This window comes from Ceratosolen solmsi, unplaced genomic scaffold (assembly GCF_000503995.2).
Source record: "Ceratosolen solmsi marchali unplaced genomic scaffold, CerSol_1.0 scaffold29, whole genome shotgun sequence".
In the NCBI taxonomy this organism is placed as follows: domain Eukaryota; kingdom Metazoa; phylum Arthropoda; class Insecta; order Hymenoptera; family Agaonidae; genus Ceratosolen; species Ceratosolen solmsi.
This window is the reverse complement of record NW_011948417.1, coordinates 12,041,841-12,060,962: the sequence shown is the minus strand read 5'-3', so window position 1 is coordinate 12,060,962 and position 19,122 is coordinate 12,041,841. Positions and strand designations below refer to the sequence as shown.

The 19,122-nt window shown below is 21.3% G+C and overlaps 4 protein-coding genes across 10 annotated transcripts; 2 read left to right on the top strand and 2 right to left on the bottom strand.

Annotated features, from left to right (window-relative positions):
• Positions 1 to 721: 721 nt before the first annotated feature.
• Positions 722 to 6,873, bottom strand: LOC105360072 (fanconi-associated nuclease 1). The gene is made up of 9 exons (XM_011496848.1): positions 6,838 to 6,873; positions 5,905 to 6,379; positions 5,422 to 5,833; positions 5,237 to 5,356; positions 4,737 to 5,174; positions 4,264 to 4,675; positions 4,072 to 4,194; positions 3,883 to 3,994; positions 722 to 779 (listed from the first exon to the last, which is right to left on the bottom strand). Exons 1-9 carry the CDS (start codon positions 6,871 to 6,873, stop codon positions 775 to 777), a joined length of 2,133 nt encoding a protein of 710 aa, XP_011495150.1. The 3' UTR covers positions 722 to 774.
• Positions 2,656 to 10,659, top strand: BCL7-like (chromatin remodeling complex subunit BCL7B-like protein). Of its 3 annotated transcripts, none has more exons than XM_011496694.1 (5): positions 2,656 to 2,758; positions 9,603 to 9,796; positions 9,887 to 9,962; positions 10,217 to 10,322; positions 10,381 to 10,659. In XM_011496694.1, the coding sequence occupies exons 2-5, from the start codon at positions 9,705 to 9,707 to the stop codon at positions 10,497 to 10,499; spliced, it is 393 nt and encodes a 130-aa protein (XP_011494996.1). In that variant the 5' UTR covers positions 2,656 to 2,758; positions 9,603 to 9,704; the 3' UTR covers positions 10,500 to 10,659. The 3 variants fall into 3 exon arrangements, with proteins under 3 accessions (XP_011494996.1, XP_011494994.1, XP_011494995.1); XM_011496692.1 differs by lacking the exon at positions 2,656 to 2,758 and adding an exon at positions 9,446 to 9,517; XM_011496693.1 differs by lacking the exon at positions 2,656 to 2,758 and adding an exon at positions 9,455 to 9,512.
• Positions 10,660 to 10,988: 329 nt separating this feature from the next.
• sni (SDR family oxidoreductase sniffer) lies at positions 10,989 to 15,332 on the bottom strand. Its single transcript, XM_011496684.1, has 5 exons — positions 14,923 to 15,332; positions 11,860 to 11,911; positions 11,562 to 11,752; positions 11,328 to 11,480; positions 10,989 to 11,261 (listed from the first exon to the last, which is right to left on the bottom strand). The coding sequence occupies exons 1-5, from the start codon at positions 15,052 to 15,054 to the stop codon at positions 11,037 to 11,039; spliced, it is 753 nt and encodes a 250-aa protein (XP_011494986.1). The 5' UTR covers positions 15,055 to 15,332; the 3' UTR covers positions 10,989 to 11,036.
• Trxr1 (Thioredoxin reductase 1) lies at positions 14,721 to 18,350 on the top strand. 5 transcript variants are annotated; one of them, XM_011496689.1, is made up of 8 exons: positions 14,721 to 14,737; positions 16,369 to 16,586; positions 16,670 to 16,800; positions 16,872 to 17,101; positions 17,173 to 17,384; positions 17,471 to 17,653; positions 17,713 to 18,071; positions 18,144 to 18,350. In XM_011496689.1, exons 1-8 carry the CDS (start codon positions 14,725 to 14,727, stop codon positions 18,271 to 18,273), a joined length of 1,476 nt encoding a protein of 491 aa, XP_011494991.1. In that variant the 5' UTR covers positions 14,721 to 14,724; the 3' UTR covers positions 18,274 to 18,350. The 5 variants fall into 5 exon arrangements, with proteins under 5 accessions (XP_011494991.1, XP_011494990.1, XP_011494989.1 ...); XM_011496688.1 differs by having other exon boundaries at positions 16,366 to 16,586; XM_011496687.1 differs by having other exon boundaries at positions 16,351 to 16,586.
• Positions 18,351 to 19,122: the final 772 nt, after the last annotated feature.

The window sequence follows — 19,122 nt, the reverse complement described above, 5'->3', positions numbered from 1 at the left end:
AAATAATTATTTAAACTATCGTGTACATCAATAGTTTTATTAAATGAACTTCTTTATGTAAGTAGCAAAATGCTCAAAATACTTTTTTTATAATCATTTAAATCGAATTTATTAGATTAAAATATACTTCTATTCCGTTGATTTCATTTTTTAAAACTTTTTATAAATATACATATTTTTAAATAATTTATATTAAAAGATTTTAATTCTGTAGTAAAATTTTAAAGTACAATTTAAAAAATGATTGGGAAAATCGACAATTTCTTTTATAATTTTATTCAGCATAAAATTACTTAAATAAAAATTATAATTTATTACTTTTTAAAAATCAATACATACTACTTTAACTAAATTATTAATAGTTTTATTTTAATTGTCATTATGTTTATGAAAATAAGAATTTGTGTTTTTTTCTTTTATCCAAACTGGTAAAGACATATTCCAATTGTCTGGAGGCTTGTCCCTTTTTTGCCAAATATCATTTTCATAATGTCCTTTTAAACGTTCATTTCTACGTTTCCTTTCACTTATAAGTAACTTTTCCTGTAATACATAATCTTGATTAAATCTTTGAATTTGTATGTGAATTTACATATATATAGAAATATTTGTACACAAGCTGTTTTATTTTTGAAATGTTTACAAAGTAGACAGTTTTCATAATCTTTTTGCCATTGAGAACAATTACGAAAATTTCCATAAATAAAGTATTGATGAAAGCGTCCTTTTAATGTTACACATTCATCAAATTCTTCACCATAAGAATAACATGGTCTAATCTAAAATAATATTAATAAATTAAATATAAATTAAAAAAGGTATGATATAAAAATCTGTAGAAAATATCACCAGGTTTTCATTTAAGTTTGGTAATTTAATCCTCTCATTTAAAAACATTTTTAAATAGATGTACCAGAAGTTCTATTCTAAAACAACAATGATAAGATACAAATAATATATTTTACTTTTTTATCTTAATTTTCAATAAATTACATTCTATGAACAATATTTTGTTTTTACTTATTAATTTTATTGATACAATTTAAAACATCGTAGCATAATATTAATCCAAAATACAGCATTAAGATAACATAATAAAATTAAAAAATTTTTATTTAAAAATAAAAAATATAAGTTATATATTCATATTAATTTATAATTTTTACTATAAAAATTAGTGATAATTTGTAACTATTTATTCCAGAACGATGTAACTTTTATTATATTACTATTATTACACACTGTATGAAACAATTATATATATATATATATATATATATATATATCAACTATTCACCTTAACTGTTTTTAGTTTTAATTTCATTTGATGCACTAGAACTCTTAATTCAATTCAATTAAGGTAATGTATATATACAATTAATTTTATTATCAAAAACTATTGAATATTAAATAATTTTTATTTAAGATAAGTAAAATAATCTATTTTAACAGAATAGATCAAACATATATTATTTCAAATTTTGTTAAAAAATTTTATAAATGAGAGTAACTTGAAATAATACGTTAATTATTGCACAACAAAAATCTAAATTATTAGAAATTATTCAAATTGCTGTACTCATCTTCAATAAGCTTTGAATATTTATTTATAAATGTCTATTTCACTTGAATAATATAAAAGTTTGTTCATCTCTCCATTATCTAACTTGCTAACTTTAACAATGTATTTTAAAACAATGCTTATTATTCTGCAATCATTGATTAATAAGTAAACATTATTCATTCGTTTAGATTCAATTAAATTTTATATAATATAGCCTAATAAAGGCTTACACAATGCAATTAATTTTTTATTACATACTTGATAATGATCATATTATTAATTAAATTAATGATCACAATAATTAATAATGATCACATTAATGAATGCTAAATATTAATATAGGCATTTTCTATTAAAATTATGTATGATATTCTCCCTATTAACAGCTTTATGTCTATGCCTTAATGCATACTACAAATACAAAATTTTATAAAATATACTTTAATTTATGTTCATAAACATAAATTGCAACATAAATTAGCACGTTTCTCTTCACAATTTTCTTTTATAATTTCAAATGAATTAATTTAATATAAATAAAAATACTGATATCATACGTGTATTTTTAGTTTGCGGACAAGCAAATAATAAAACCATAGATAATATTTTTAAGTGAATTTTTTATCATATTGACATTTTACTGTAATAGTTTGTTATATAAGCTGTCATTAGACAACCTATTTTTAATATAAATTTTATAATTATGAAAAAAGTGTATTATTTAACATAATTAAATAATCAAAAACTTACAGCTTCTTCGTATTTGTAATTATTTAAAATTCTAATTATAGTAAAAAAAAAAGTTTCTATTCCCATTCTTTTAGTTTATAAACGATAATTTTATTTTTACATAACGTTTTAATCGCGTAATTAAACTAGCCTGAGTTTTATAATATATTTAAAATAATGTTGACATTCTACGTGAAAACAGTTAATTTGTAAACCAACTGTGATTTATGACTTTACTTAATTGTTTATGTATTTTAAACTTCCGATGTTGATAAATTAACCATAAATACTAAAGAATGTTAATATAATTATTGTAATTAGTACAGGAGATATTAAAAAAAAAACAATAAAATTAAAAAATTTATAATATGATAGTAAAAAGTTTATCCATCTTCAAATGTAACGGATTACCCGATATCGGTCTAATGGTAAAAAATAAAAAAGCTCATGGTCTATCAATAAAGGGTTCGTATCTTAAGATATTTGAAATATTTTTTAAATGAAATGAAGTTTAAAATATTACAGTTATAACTATAATAGTGGCTATGGTTTTGATTATCCTGCAATCTAATTGATTAACTCATGCAATCTACAAAACTTTAAAATGCTAGCTCTTAATTAATAATAAGAATGAATTTTTTATTAATTCTAATAAGCTACTTAAATATAAGGTTTGCTATAGACAAGTTCTCTGAACTTAAAAAAATAAAAGAGAAAGTACTATTGTTATATTTAAAAAGTTTAATTTAAAAAATGTATTTTAAATATTTAATAATAATAGGACTTGTATATTCAATATATGCCCCTTCTACATCTGTACATACAAGTATGTATTACTTATAAATTTACTGAATTTTATATCAAAATAACAGAGGTAAAAAGAGATACAGAATAATGATAATGTATAATCATCTTTCAAAATTTAAAGTATAAATGTATCAGAATCAAAGAAACTAAAATTCAAAACAAATATAAAATTTTCTAAAGCTACTTTATATAGAATCCAATATCAACATCACCTTCATTAGCTGTGATAATAAAAAAATATTTGAAATCAATTTTTGTATCATATTTGTTTTAGAATAACCAGAAGCAAACATTGCCTGAGATTCTTACTATCGCATTCCAGTTGATTATAGATGAGGTTGTATATTTAATTAAATGTTTACAAAACCAAAAAGTTGTTTATTAAAGTGTTTTCATAATTACAATTAGAAAGAAATTTCAATAAAAATGTTTATATAACTTTCAAGTTTTTATTTATAATAAATGATTAACATATTTTCAGTTTTTTGGATTTGAATTAAAAAAATTGACTATAATTGCTATTTGAATTTCCATTAACATTATTTGGAAACAAACAATAATATATTAACGCCAACTTTCCCTTAAAGCTGAAGCTGTAATGGAAATTAATGGTTATATGAACTTTTCTGGAAGATTGATTAATTAAAATCTTTTAAAAGAGAAATTCTGTAAGTACCAATTAAAGAGATTATTTGCAATGGTATCCAAAAAATTGATGTTTTATAATTATTAATACATTTTACATATTTAATCTTATTTTTAAATTAAAAATCTTTTTATACCTTCAACACGACATAATTCTATATCAATCCCAAGATTATCTAAATATTGAAGCCACAATTTTTGTTTTTCAGATAAAGAATCAGTTGGTCCTTTAACTTCTACAATTTTATTCTAAATATTCAAATCAAAAACACAATAGATTATCATTACTATTATTAAAATAATTTTTTGTGATTTTATTTATATACCTTTAAAGTTACTGCATTCCACATAATAAGATCTGGAAATCCAGATCTCCAAAGTCTAAAATTCGAAATTAATTTTTCACATATACCTATTACTGTATTCATACCCAGACAAGTTACCATTTCCTGAAATACCCATAAATAAAATAATTGAACATCTATTATATTATGAAGATACTCAGAAATTATAAATACTTTAAATTGTTGATGATTTTTAAATAAATTATTTGGCATTAAAGATTTGTATTTACTATAATTGGAATATCTTTCCTGCATCCAATGAGCAAACAGATCTAGATTTAATTCATGTATAAATTTAATTTTTTTTTCGATAAATTGTTTTCTATTAATAAAGAATTCAGCAGTAAAGAGATCTAAGGGTGCATCTTGATAATATGATATAAAAGAGCTTGGTACCAAATCATTATATATTTCTTCCCAAAAACATACTACAAATAATGTAATTGGCAGTGAACCTTCACAATGAAGTCCTTCGTGAAAATTTTCTTTGCTGATGTAATATTGTAAAACAACCATTTCGATAGTTCCATAATAGTTTTCATTATTAATATTGATAGACCATGTACTTTTCCCCTTATGTTTAATTCTGAGTACAAATATACATTTTTCTATAATTTGAATTTTTAATTATTGTATAATAACATTACCTATTTGCCATATTCATTCTGATACTTTTAGTAGTGAATTTAGGACTTATGAAACTGTTTATCTCTTTTTTAATTAATATTTTAGTTTTTTTAGATATTCCAGTTTTTCTCTTCTCTAAATTCTTTAATTTTTTTATTAGATTTAACACATCAACTTCTGTCAATATTTTTTGTTTTAAAGTATGTAAGATTAATGCAGCACTACTTTCTAAATCTTTTTGATAATGCATTTTGATTAATACAAGTTCATTATACCATTGACCTTGACGGTTTTCAAAAAAATGCTTATAACTTATAAGAGTTTTTAATATGTTCATGGCTTGAATTATAGTTTCTGGTGTTTTCTTAAATGCTTCAACACTTTTCGATAAAACTTTTATCCATATATATTCTGGCATAAATTTTTCTACATGTAATGGAAGTGAAGTTTTTTTATCTCTACAAAACAAAAATACGTGGTAAAATAAAAATATTTAAAAATTGAAAAACAATTATCTTACATAATTTTTGTTTCTAATAAATACTTAAGTGCCAGATGCCCTAAGTTTCTCACTTCATCCCATTTTTTTTTTTGAATAGCCATTAATATATCTTTCAATAGATTTTTACTATTAACAAAACTACAACATAAATACGATTATTAGTTTTATAAAATATACATCACATATATTAGATTTTTAATTACTCAATTAAATGGATACGATTCTTAAATACAGGAAAAGCTTCTTTGTGTAAAATAAATGGATATAATAATAAACCTTCTTCAATTTTGGTCAGCATAATAAATAAGTCTGAAATATTTTCAGATGGATCTTGAACTGGACAAAATAAAGTTAAAAGTCTATTAAATAAATTAATTATATCTTTAGGTAAATAAATACATGTTTGTAAAAAAAATAATGCCATTGATCTTAATACAGATTTTGGACTTTTTGATCCTATAAAAAGTGATTTTGAAGTTGTTCCATATTTCAAAAGTCTCTCTATTAATACTCTTTTACTTTCAAGATGATTAATTTTTAATGTTTTACAAATACTTCTAATTTCTTGTAATTGAAGCATATTTAATAAAATGATTATATTTGTTGATTCTAAATCTAAAAATAATATTTAAAAATATATATTATTATAAAAAATATATTTATTAAATGTGCATCTAAAATATTACCAGATTTACAAAATCCATTTTGTATTAAATCAAAGAAAAAAGGATTCAAATTATCAGCGATTTCTGGATACTTAATCTTACTTGCTCTGTAACATACTGATTTTCTTTTCAAAAGTCTTACAAATAACATTTGTGACTTTGGTGAAAGTGTGAAAAGTGAAAATATTAAATCAAGTTCATTTTTTAAAAAATATCCACAATTTACAGGGTTAGAAAAAATATACATAACTATCATCAATAAATAATCAGCATTTTTTTCATGAGGAAATTGAATATCTTTTAATTTAAATTTTTGTGAATTTGAACAAGCAATAGCATAACTAAAATTAAATATGTTATCACTATATATTTTCTGAAGATCAAACTCATTAAGAACAATATTACCTTGTCTTACAAAATTTAAATGATTGATAGCTAGCTGTAAATTATCACTAATTATTTTTTCAGAAAAAAAAACATTTGCAAAACAGAATTTCTGATTTTGAATAAATTTATTGATTTGTGTAGTGTTTTTAAAATAAGAACTAGATCTTTCCTCTAAAAAATTAATATTATTGTACGTTTTTAATGTATCATATATGTCATGATTTGTGTTATTAGATTTGTATTTTTTTGTTAATTTTTGAAATTCAATCGAATTTTTTCTTTTTTGATGATTAATATTTTTATCTAAATTTGTTGAAATTTCGTTCTCACAAATTTGTTTATTTCTCGTTGTTAAAAACATTTTATTCACTTTTTTTTTTAATTTCATTTCTAATTTATGCTACAACAAACAATAAAATATTCAAATTATTAATAGCATTAAATAACTTAAGAAATTATAAATCGTGAGAAAATTGATTTTCATAGAATTTTTATTCTAACCTCTTGATTAAATTCATTCTGAGTATTTGTATTTGTTTCAGATCCATTATTTTTACTATATGTAACTTTATAAAATTGATCTATTCTAGTCTGCTTTAGCATTTTGGAGATATTACTACTATTTTTTGTACAAAATCTAAAATAAATTGGTTCATAAATACTTTTAAATACTAAACGTAGAATTTATAAATAATACAACATGGCACAAAATCTTTCTACTCCATTTTATCTGATTTAAAATTCTTTTGAAGGAATGAGCAAATAGGAGCATTTAAAAAATATTAACAATAAAGCCTTATTATATTATAAACAATTCTGAATTTGTATTTATGAAAAAAAAGATCTTAAAATAATTTATAGATTGCTTTAAGATTTATATTTTATTCTGATTTTTTTTAATATATATTTTATCTATTCGATTAAAATTATAATGATAAATTTGATATTATAAAATTATAAAAAAGATAAAATTTGCCAGTTGGATAAATATATTTCTGTATTTCTATATTTATATATTTTTAATTATAATATTACGATGAATAATATTTTATTAATATTTTTTTAAAATCGTGATATAAAAAAAATATTTTTTAAACAATACAAGACGGCCCTTTTATATCGAACATTATCACTACATATATATACATACATTGCTCGAATTTCACAAAGTGTTTGAAAACTATAAAGCATCACAATTTTTATAATTTTCATAATTTTTATATTTTATTTAGATTAATTGTTACATTCACACTCATTAAAAATCGTTATGTAAAAAATGAAAATAGTAAGAAAGAAATTTGATAAAAACCAGAGACAAATAATATAAAATCATACAAAATATTCTACTATTATACATAATTATGTACTATTAATTATCAGACAAGAAATACATTATAATATAATTAAAATAATTCTTAGAATACTATATTATTCATCATTATAATGTAAAATATTTTATATATTTCAACATTATAATGATCAAACATTTTACATTATAAAGTATTTTTATATTTTCATCAAAGAATGTGCAAACATGGATGTTTTGAATTATAATAATTAAGTTTCATTTTCATCTTGAACCTACATTTCTGAGCATGGAAATATGTTCAATTATGCTTTTTTTTAAGTACCAGATAAAACATTTTTTAAACTTAAAATTAATTCTTTTTTGGCTTATACACTTGCTTGAATGCATACGATTTATTTAAACAGTATTATACTTTCATGTGTATACAATTTTTTGTACACTGACAATTACTTTAAAAAGTCAAATAATTCAATCAGATAGATCAGAATTAATCAAAAATTATTAAAGCCAATCTTGGAATGATAATACATCTACATCAACCATGCAAATGAAACTTTACAACTATTTTTTTGACAAACTTTTCTTGCATGATTTCTTAATATTTTTATTTCTTAATAAATATTTGGGTCATATTTATATTAAAAAAAAAACAGTATGAAAATATAACATAGTTAATTATAGCATATAAATAATGCATTTACTTAAACTATTCATGAAATTTATCAATATACTTATATGTTTATAAACTCTTATCAGATGATACTGCTGTACATTTAAGAAATATTAGTTTGATATATATTGTATACTACTAGAATAAATTATTTTTAATAAATTTTAAATAAATACTTTTTCTTATTTAATACTTTTTTTAAACTAATTTTTCTCCAAATGCAGTGAGTAAAATTTACAGCTTTTATTTATTACTTTTTGAATAACATCTTTCATATAAATATTTGTATTTCCTATTTAATAAAAATGTACAGTCCAACAAAAATTTATAAAAACGAAATTTTTTGTAATTGTGCATCTTTTGTAAAATAATAAAATAAAATTAATATAATGTAACATAATAGCTTTTATAAATCTTTTACAAATTTAAACAAAATGTGTAGGAAAAAAATTTTAATTTAATTTTTAAATTTTATTTCTGATTCTTATCATATTAATAAATAAATTAATATCTAAAATAATTAATATTTTAGATATTATTACTAATATTTTTTTAATCCTGTATTAGATGAATGAAAAATGATTTCAGGTTTTTGTTGTTGTTTTTCAACGGTACCTCTGTATTTGAAAATTTTTGTATAGATTTTTAAATTTATGTAACTTGGGACATGCATTATAGTGTACTAATCAATTCATATAAATTAACATAAAATATAATGTAACTAATGTAATTATTTTTAAGATGCACTTTAGCTACAAACAAAGTTTTTCATAATAAAGTTTTTTCAATCGTATAAATACTTAAATAATATTTGCACATATTTGGTTGAAGTTAAAAAATATTTTAAAAAAATAATGGGACCATTACACTAACAGTAATTTTTATATGATTTACAGTGAAAGTGCAGGAAATACAATTTATTTAATCAACGTGTATAATTTATTATATATAAATTTATACAAATACCATTTTATGTAAAATTAATTTTAATTATATAATTTGATTAAACTGATATTGATATTGTTTTTTTTTATTCCATGGCTTCAACCAATACTAATATGATGGTCAAAAATGAAATTTAATTTTATATGCATTACATATTTTATTTATTGCTGTTGCTAGTAGACATTCTTATTATGTACAAAATGCATTTTATTCAGAACCTTTCCACATTTTAGCATTGAAATATATACGTTATAATTGGACAAAAGTTTAATTTTTGGGAATTTCAATATCAATTTTTCATGGACAAGTTTTTGAAATGTTTGGTGCTGATAATTTTTTTAGTTATACTATATTAAATTTAATATTGTTAAAAATTTTATTTTATTTATAACCTAATTTCCATTGCAGTACAACCTTTTAACTTATGTTTAAACATATGATCAAATATAAATTGTATAAGTAAAAGGAATTACAAAAACAATTTCATACCGATTTATAAATTAAGATAATATGATGTCTCGGTCTGTACGAGCAGAAACTCGAAGTAGAGCAAAAGATGACATTAAAAGAGTTATGCAAGTGGTTGACAAAGTTCGACATTGGTAAATTTTTCTTATATTTGATTATTATAAAATTTTTAATATTAATTTATAACTCATTGTTTAATTTTATAATAATATCGTATATTTTAGGGAAAAAAAATGGGTTACAATAGGGGAAACTACAATGAAAATTTACAAATGGGTTCCCATATCAACATTAGATCAAGTAAGAATTTAAATTATACAATTCAAATATGAAAAATGAGAATACAAATTAATTTTATTGATAAATAAAATTATTAATATGTATTTTTAAATTATAACATTTTAATTATTACATTGATGTTTTTATATATTTATATATTATTGTAAATGTTCATAAAAATATTTTTATGTGAACTGATAGATTCATTTTTGAAATAAATATTTTTAAGTATATTATTTTTTTATAATTGATTATTCAGCTTGATTTATTAACAGAAGAAGAAAATTAAATCATCGATGGAAAAAGAAAATGGCTTGGCAAGAAAAAGTGGCATAGATTCTTCAAATTCTAATTTTGGACTTACAGAAGATTCAAATACATGTAAGTTTATAAATATGTTTTGAAATATAACAAAAAAATAATTTTATGTACTCGATAGGCTTCTCTACTGTTAGTGATTCTCAAGGATTGACAGACTTTTCAGTTCATTTAGGATTTTCAGAAGATTCGAATTCTCAAAATAGTGAACCTATGCCCAAAAGATTAAAGACTGAATAAAATTATACTTTGTACAATTACAAATTAATTAAGTAATGAATGAATTTTTCAATGTGTGAATCATAAAATAGACGAATGACATAAGTTGAAAGTTTGATTAACTTTCAATACATTTATATTTAGTGATATTTTTACAAATAAATTGGCTTATCTATATATGAAATTGAAAACAGTTAATATAATATTAATCATTAAATTTTATTTATATTATGTTAGTTTCAAATATACTTAATTAATTAAACAAGGACAAATGTATTTGGCCTTCAAAGAATGTGTACAAAAATGTCTCAATCCCTTTTATTTATGTTACAAAAAAAGTACCATCGACGTATATGAAATTGTACATATTTTAAACTATAGTTCATACAATAAAAAGTATTGATTAAATTTATAAATAAAATGATTTATTAATTTTCATTTTATTTTACTGCAACTAAAGATAATCAATTCATTATTTATTACTATTATATTTAATACAATGGTTTATCATGGGGTTATAAAATAAAATAACAGTTAATTGAGCTAAAAATATTAAATTTACCAGGGTAATATTTTACCATCATACTGAAAAAAAGAACCTGTATCTTTTTCTGAAATAGATTTTAAAGTATTAAAAATACTATCAACAGAAGTTTTTATATCTATTGGAGCATTTGGTCCTCCTAAAGATGTTTTTACCCATCCAGGGTGTAAAGATACTACTAAAATATTATATTTTTTTAAATCTATACTCATTGATATTGTTGCAGCATTTAAAGCAGCCTAAAAATAATAAAAAGTATTAAATTTAAAACTTGATTTATTACTTAAGTAAAATATAATACAAACTTTACTACAGCGATAGGGATAAAATCCACCAATATCATTATTTTTTAAACTTCCAAGAATAGATGACATATTGATTATAGCAGCCTTGGTCAAGCTCATACCTTTTTTAGTTGAATGATTAATAGATGCTTGTCTTAGTAAAGGCAAAAACTCCTATACATTTTTTAACATTACATTATTCAAAAACATAATTTCGAATAAAAATGGATTCAGTAATTAAGTGAGTTTATTTACTTTTGCTAAAAGAATTGGTGCAACTGTATTAATTTTATAAGATTCAAAAAGTTGTTCTTCTTTTACAAAAGGAAGGCGGGTAAATTTAGTAGACATTCCAGCATTATTAAATAATACTGTAAGACCATCATCACCTACAATACTTTTAACCTTGTTCACAATCGTGGGATATTCATTTACATTTTTCAAGTCTAAAAATAATATATTTACAATATATTAATTCTAAATTTAAGCAGAATTTTATTTATTTTTTTCATTCAAGAAATACTGACTAAAAATATAAAATAAATAATCTTACCTATTTCAAATATATGAATATTTTCAACATGTTTAGCAAGATTTAATAGTTCCTGAAAAAAATTACAGTTTAAAAATAAATATAATAATAATTAATTTTACTATATAACACATTTTCAATTTATAATAATTGTTTTTCAAACATTTATATATCATATTTTTAATAAATTATATAATATAATTATAATAAAATTATATAATTTAATATACTATATTAAAAGAACTTTAAAAATATTATATTATTAGATTTCATATTAGAGGATCATTAAATATAATTGTCAGAACAAAAAGTTTAAAAATTTAATTTCATTTATAAACAAATGGTATATAGATATTTTCATGAACTAAATAAAAGTATACTTGCAAGTATAAAGTTATCTGTTTATACGTATAATAATAAAGATGACAGTATAATAAGGCCATAGTTTTTTGCATTCCAAAAGTTTAATAATAATAGTTTAAAAAAAATTATATTTTCATTGTTTTTTCATCGAATGAAATATGAAAAATTAAATTATTAATTTATAATAGTTCATAAAAAAGAGTATAATATAAAAAACATTTTAATATATAGAATTATTAAATATATTCTTTTAAACAGATTTTTTCATTCTTCAACAATATTCTAAAAATATTTTAAAATGATTATAAAATAAAATTTTATTAATTATATTTTTCAAATGTAACATACAACGATAAATTAATAATAAGGAATAAAGTATTGTAAGTTCCCTTAAGTTTTAAATAGATAATATCGATTAATAAAATTAATATCTATGTTATCGAATTTTAGCAGATAACCATAATTTAGGAGCGAAAAGTATAAATTTTAATTGCTTAACTGCAAGATGTCAAGAACCTGTTTTGAAAAAAAAATTCAATAAAATTTATATCAAAACTGTTTAAAAAATATATAATTTTATATTTTCTAGTTTAATGTAAACAAAAATTGTATATTTTATTTGTATTTGTTTATTAATTTATGTATTTTTATATTATTTAAATCTAAAAGTTAATATTTTTCTTTGTGATTAAATAAAATGTAATCACTACCCGTTATATTAATATATTTAATAAAAAAGGAAACAAAACATTTCTAAAGAAACAAATATTGTATTAATGCATTTACTTAAAATTTTAAACTAAATTTTAAAGTCTTGTATAATCAGTTAATCTATTGCTATTCGTATGCATATAGTATATTATATAATAAATATCATTTAATATACATAAGATGTATTTTATGTGTTTATATTAATAAGAAATAATAAGCTATGAATGAAAAGTATAATCATAATTACTATCAAAATAGATGTGCATAAATTATGTTACATTTATGTACATAGATATCAATTAGGCAATGAAAGTATAGACAAATATTTTTATAATATTCTGTGTACCTATATCTATTTTTATATGTACTTTTATACATATTTTTCACGAAAAACATTTCTAGTTCTTACAATTACATCTACAATAATCTAAATGTTAATATTTTTAATAAACAGTATTCTGTATTATAATATAATACAGTTAAATAATTATAGTAAATATTTTTAGCCCTTTTATTATCATAATTATTAACTTAAAGTGAAGTGTGTTCTTGTACTATCGTCTAAATATAATTTCATATAGTTGATAAAAATAGTCTGTACAGTTGTCCCCAAAAGCATGATTTGATTTTGCGATTGTTTATCATTACAGAATAGTGATTAGCCTTCCTGAAATGAATTAATACATCCTTTCAAAGTCAAATTTTTAAAAGCATACTACAGTTCATTAGTTTGAACATGTCCCCTTTTTGATTTTATCAAAAATAAGCTGAAAATTCATATACATGTATTCACAAGGCGGAGGTAAACAACACACTTCAAGATTCAATATTTCCAATAAAATTATCTTTAATTAATACATTAATAAATAATTCATATTTTCATTTTTTTAAAATACCTTTTTTCATCATAGTTTAAAAAAATATTTAATATTTCTCTTAATTTCAGTTTAAGAAAATATGAACAAGTCCGTTTGGTCATATATATACTAAAAATACATTTATTATATTTATCATTGGTATGGTAATAACAGTAATTTTAATATTATATTTTTTAAAACTTTCACATTATTTTTATTCTATTTATTATAAAAAAAACTTAACTAATTCGGTTTTCATCTATTTACAAATTTACAAATATTGTTTTTAACTTTATGTTCAGAAAACTGTAATATTTTAGATAAAGTACTGCAAATAAATTATGAAAATATTACTTTTATATTATTTTATATATTATTTTTATACTATAATTTGTAATACAAATTTATATATTTCGTAATATATATATCATTACATTTATGAACACATACATTGTATGCATTATTGAAATTGCAAAACAAAAATATTAGGTTTAATTAATTTAATGAATTTCGTTGAAGTTAGAAAGCTAAATTAACTCATGATAATACTTCATCATTAATTATATATATGCAGAATTTTTTCAAAAAGAAAAATGATGTGATCCTATAATGTTCTTTTAGATTTCTTTTACACATAGATGGCGGTGTATTATTTGAAGGTCGGAATGTTATATAGCCTCGGTTTAACTTTTCAGTCACAGTTTAACTGTTTAAAGCATAGGTTTATAAGTGTTACTTTATATCTTTTATAAAAAAGGTGTAGTTCGATCAAATATTATTAAACAGTTTAAGATCAGTTCACCAGGATTATTGCAAATTGTATTAATCACTAATTATGAGTAATGTTTAATTTGAACAAAACTAAAATACTACATTCATTTTTAACTATAATTTAGTATCGTACCTTATACATTCATATTTATTAAACTTTTTAATAAAAATAAGAAGAAGAAATATGCCGCCTATTGGTAAGTATTAGATAGTATATAAGTATATCTCAACCGTCTAATACTATAGTTTTTTCAACGTATTTCTTAATAAAGTTGTTTTATATATGTATTATTATGTAACTATGATATTAATTAGCTATATTAACATATAATTTATACGAATATATTTTTAAAATTTTATACTAAATTTAATTAAAACTCACCGTAGCTTTTTGAATATTTCGACAAGTTGCAAAAATTTTTTCTGTTGGTGTCTTTAATAATGCAAGATATTTTACCAATCCAAGGCCCAAACCTTGATTGCAACCGGTAATAAATATTGAACGAATATTCATTTTCAATTTCTATCAATAATTACAATTGTACAAAAATATTTAATAATTTTATTATAGTAATAATTTGATACTAGAGTATAAAGTTTGTCAAACTCTTTTACCTAAAGTAAAAAATCTCATAGGATAATTATAATATTCGACTACCATCAAACTTGATAGGTAAAATCGTATGAACGATGATAAATAAATATATAGTGTAAATGTAATAAAGATGTATATTACATTGCTGTACTTGAGAATTAGTGAATATTTGAACTTGAAATACTCTACATTATATTTTAAAATTTGTAACATATAACTTTCGAATATGGTTTTGACTTAATATATTAATATAAATTATAACGTAAAACAAATTTGTTTAATTTTTCTTCCTTTTTCTTCCCCCTCCTTCGTTTCTTATTATCTCGCGCTTTTTATCCCCTCTCTTTTTTCTAACCGTTAGCTTTATTCTACAAGTCATGGACGAAGCTATATCATGGCAACGTTACTGTTTTTACCAAGTTTTGTGCTATCATTCCGTAGACCTCCTGTTAAGATAATTAATTTAGCTTGTACAATATCCAGACACTATACCTACACTCAGGTTATATGCACTAACTTGTCTAGTAAGTTATTTTTGTATTTTAATATGTGCATTTTTCACTTTGTTTTCTTTAACAGTAAAACGTTACTTGCTTATGTAAATATATTGATTTTACTTACGCATTTTGTTACTTTATTAATGTACGTGGCCAGTTATATCATCAATTAAGTTGATCAAATTTTGGGCATTATTTACAAATCTATTGTTATTTGATATTAATTAAGTTGATAACATTATAAATTATTGAATAGATATTAATAAAATAAGTATATTATTCAAGGTAGATGTTAAGTAATTTTTTTTGTTATTTATACATTTATGAATTATATTTTATACTTTGAAATCCTCCCATTCCTTATTATACTTTAAAACAATTTAAAAATGATTAAATATAATTAAATTTCAATTATTTTATTTATAATTGAATTTATTAAAATAAGATGAGGTTACAAAAAGAAGAAAATTATGATTACTTTTTATGTCATCCATTTACAACACAAATATGTTTATTTTAATATTTGTATTTTAATTTTATTTTAATCATTTAATTATTTTAATAGTTTTATAATTTATATTTACCATTATTTGGCAAATAAGCAATGAATAAAATAAAATATTATTGAAAAGTATAAAACAGTTATCATTATATACATATATTAAAGTGTAAAATAATATAACATTATTAAATTTGGTATTTAAATATTTTTATAAAGTCTATATTTTTTCAGAAGAACAGTATATGTATGACTTAGTTGTACTAGGAGGAGGTTCAGGAGGTTTGGCTGCAGCCAAACAAGCAGCAGAACTTGGAGCACGTGTTGCTGTTTTTGATTATGTAACGCCATCTCCAAAAGGAACAAAATGGGGTTTAGGTGGAACATGCGTCAACGTCGGGTGCATACCTAAAAAATTAATGCATCAAGCAGCTTTATTAGGAGAAGCTGTACATGTAAAAAATATTTTAATCAATATTTTTAAACTTGTATAAATTAATTGAGCAATAGTTCAAAGAATTGATATTTATTTTTTTAGGAAGCTGCAGCATTTGGTTGGGTAATACCTGATATTAAATCTGTTCAAATTAATTGGGAGGCTTTATCAGTTGCTGTACAAAATCATATTAAGTCTGTAAATTGGGTTACAAGAGTGGATCTTAAGAATAAGTATAGAATTATAATTTTAATTGTTATTTATTTTGTTTATAAATTTGTTCACAATATAACTAATATTATAGAAAAGTGGAATATATCAATGCACTTGGTTATTTCAAAGATCCACATACTATTGGTGGTATTATGAAAAATGGAGAAGAAAATGTTGTAACTGCTAAAAATATTTTAATTGCTGTTGGTGGTAGACCGAAATATCCAGATATTCCTGGTGCAATTGAAAATGGTATCACCAGTGATGATATATTTAGTTTGAGTCAACCACCAGGTAAAACTCTTATTGTTGGTGCTGGATGTATCCTTTTTATTTGAATTTAAAGATTTTGGAACATAATCTATTAGAATATTTCCTAAAGTATTATTCAGATATTGGTTTAGAATGTGCAGGATTTTTAAATGGATTAGGATATAATACCACTGTAATGGTACGTTCTATTATTCTTAGAGGTTTTGATCAACAAATGGCAAATATTATTGCTGAAGAGATGGAGCAACGTGGAGTTCATTTTATTTATCAAGCTAAGCCAAAATTAATAAAAAAAGAAGCAGATGGTATTCTTGTACATTGGGTGGATAAAGTAACAATTACAAATAAAAAAATTAGTTTATACTTTATTTTAATTTAATTTTTAACAATTGTACGATTACTGTAAATTTTATTTAGCTAGGTCAAGTTCAGAAAGATGTATATGATACAGTATTGTTTGCCATTGGTCGCAGAGCACTTACGAAAGATTTAAAATTGGAAAATGCTGGTGTTATTTGTATTCCTGATGATGATAAAATTGATGCTGTAGATGAACAAACTAATGTGCCTCATATTTATGCAGTTGGAGATATATTACATGTGAGTTTTTAATTTTTAACTATTTGGAGATAAGATATTTATTATAAGAATTGTTACAGAAAAAACCTGAGTTAACACCAGTAGCAATTCACGCTGGAAAATTATTATCTAAACGATTATTTGCAAATAGTTCAGAAACTATGGATTATACAAATATTGCAACAACTGTCTTTAGCCCTTTAGAATATGGATGTGTCGGTTTAAGTGAAGAGCAGGCTAATATAATTTATGGCGAAGATAACATTGAAATTTATCATGCTTATTATAAACCAACAGAATTCTTCATACCTCAAAAAGATAATAGTCATTGTTACTTAAAAGTAGTTACTTTGAGAAATAATGATCAAAAAGTTATTGGTATGCACTTTATTGGGCCTAATGCAGGAGAGGTTATTCAAGGATTTGCCACAGCTATAAAGTATGTTTATGAAAATTTCTTAATCAATATTTTAATTGTCACACAATTATATCTCTTTCATTTTTGTCATAGATCTAACTTAACATTCCCTATTTTGAAATCGACTGTTGGCATTCACCCAACATCTGCTGAAGAATTGATTCGTGTATTTATCACGAAAAGATCAAAGATGGATCCAAAACCACAAAGTTGCTGCAGTTAGAGAAAATTCAAACGATAAAATTTTTATTTATGATTAATACTTCTTTATAATCACGGCAATAAAAATATTATAATGTATACTGTCATCGTGTAACATTTTAGTTAGAATTTAAATTTTCTTTCACAGAATATCTATAATTTAAATAGATAGTACTTCAATAGAAATTTAAATTTAAGAATGTTTTAATAAAAAGAATAAAATAAATATTTACTTATATTATACAAATTTAGATGAATTATTTTAAATACTATATTTTCTATAGTTTTAATAAAAGCATTTTAGTTTAATAATTTAACTAATTGTTAACAACAGAAATGGGTATAAATATTTTTGATATCAAAAATTTTTAAATAATTTGAAAATTTTATTCAATAGTTTACTGAATGAATATTAAATAATAAAAATTTGTAATATAAAAACTATCCATTAGTTTACTTAATATAAGTTTATTTTATATATTTAAATAAAAAATTATAATAAAAAATTTTCGATTAATATAGTGTGTTGTAATTATAAATATCAAGAAATGTTTATCCTACAGGAATACGTTTATATATTTATAATTTTTTTATATAATAATTCAATATTTTCATTTAATTGCTTAATTTTAATGGTAATGTATTATAATTTTATCAATTAATCAAACTAGTATTTAATAACGTAGTAAATTTTTGGAATAACAATCCAATTCTTTTTGGAATATACCTAATATATTTTTTTCTTCAATTACTTATATAAACTTCATTATTTACTTTATCAATAAGTATGTATAAATATTAATTATAAATAAATATTGAACATGAGCATTACTTTAAATCATTTTTATTTGCAATTCATTTGTACATGTAT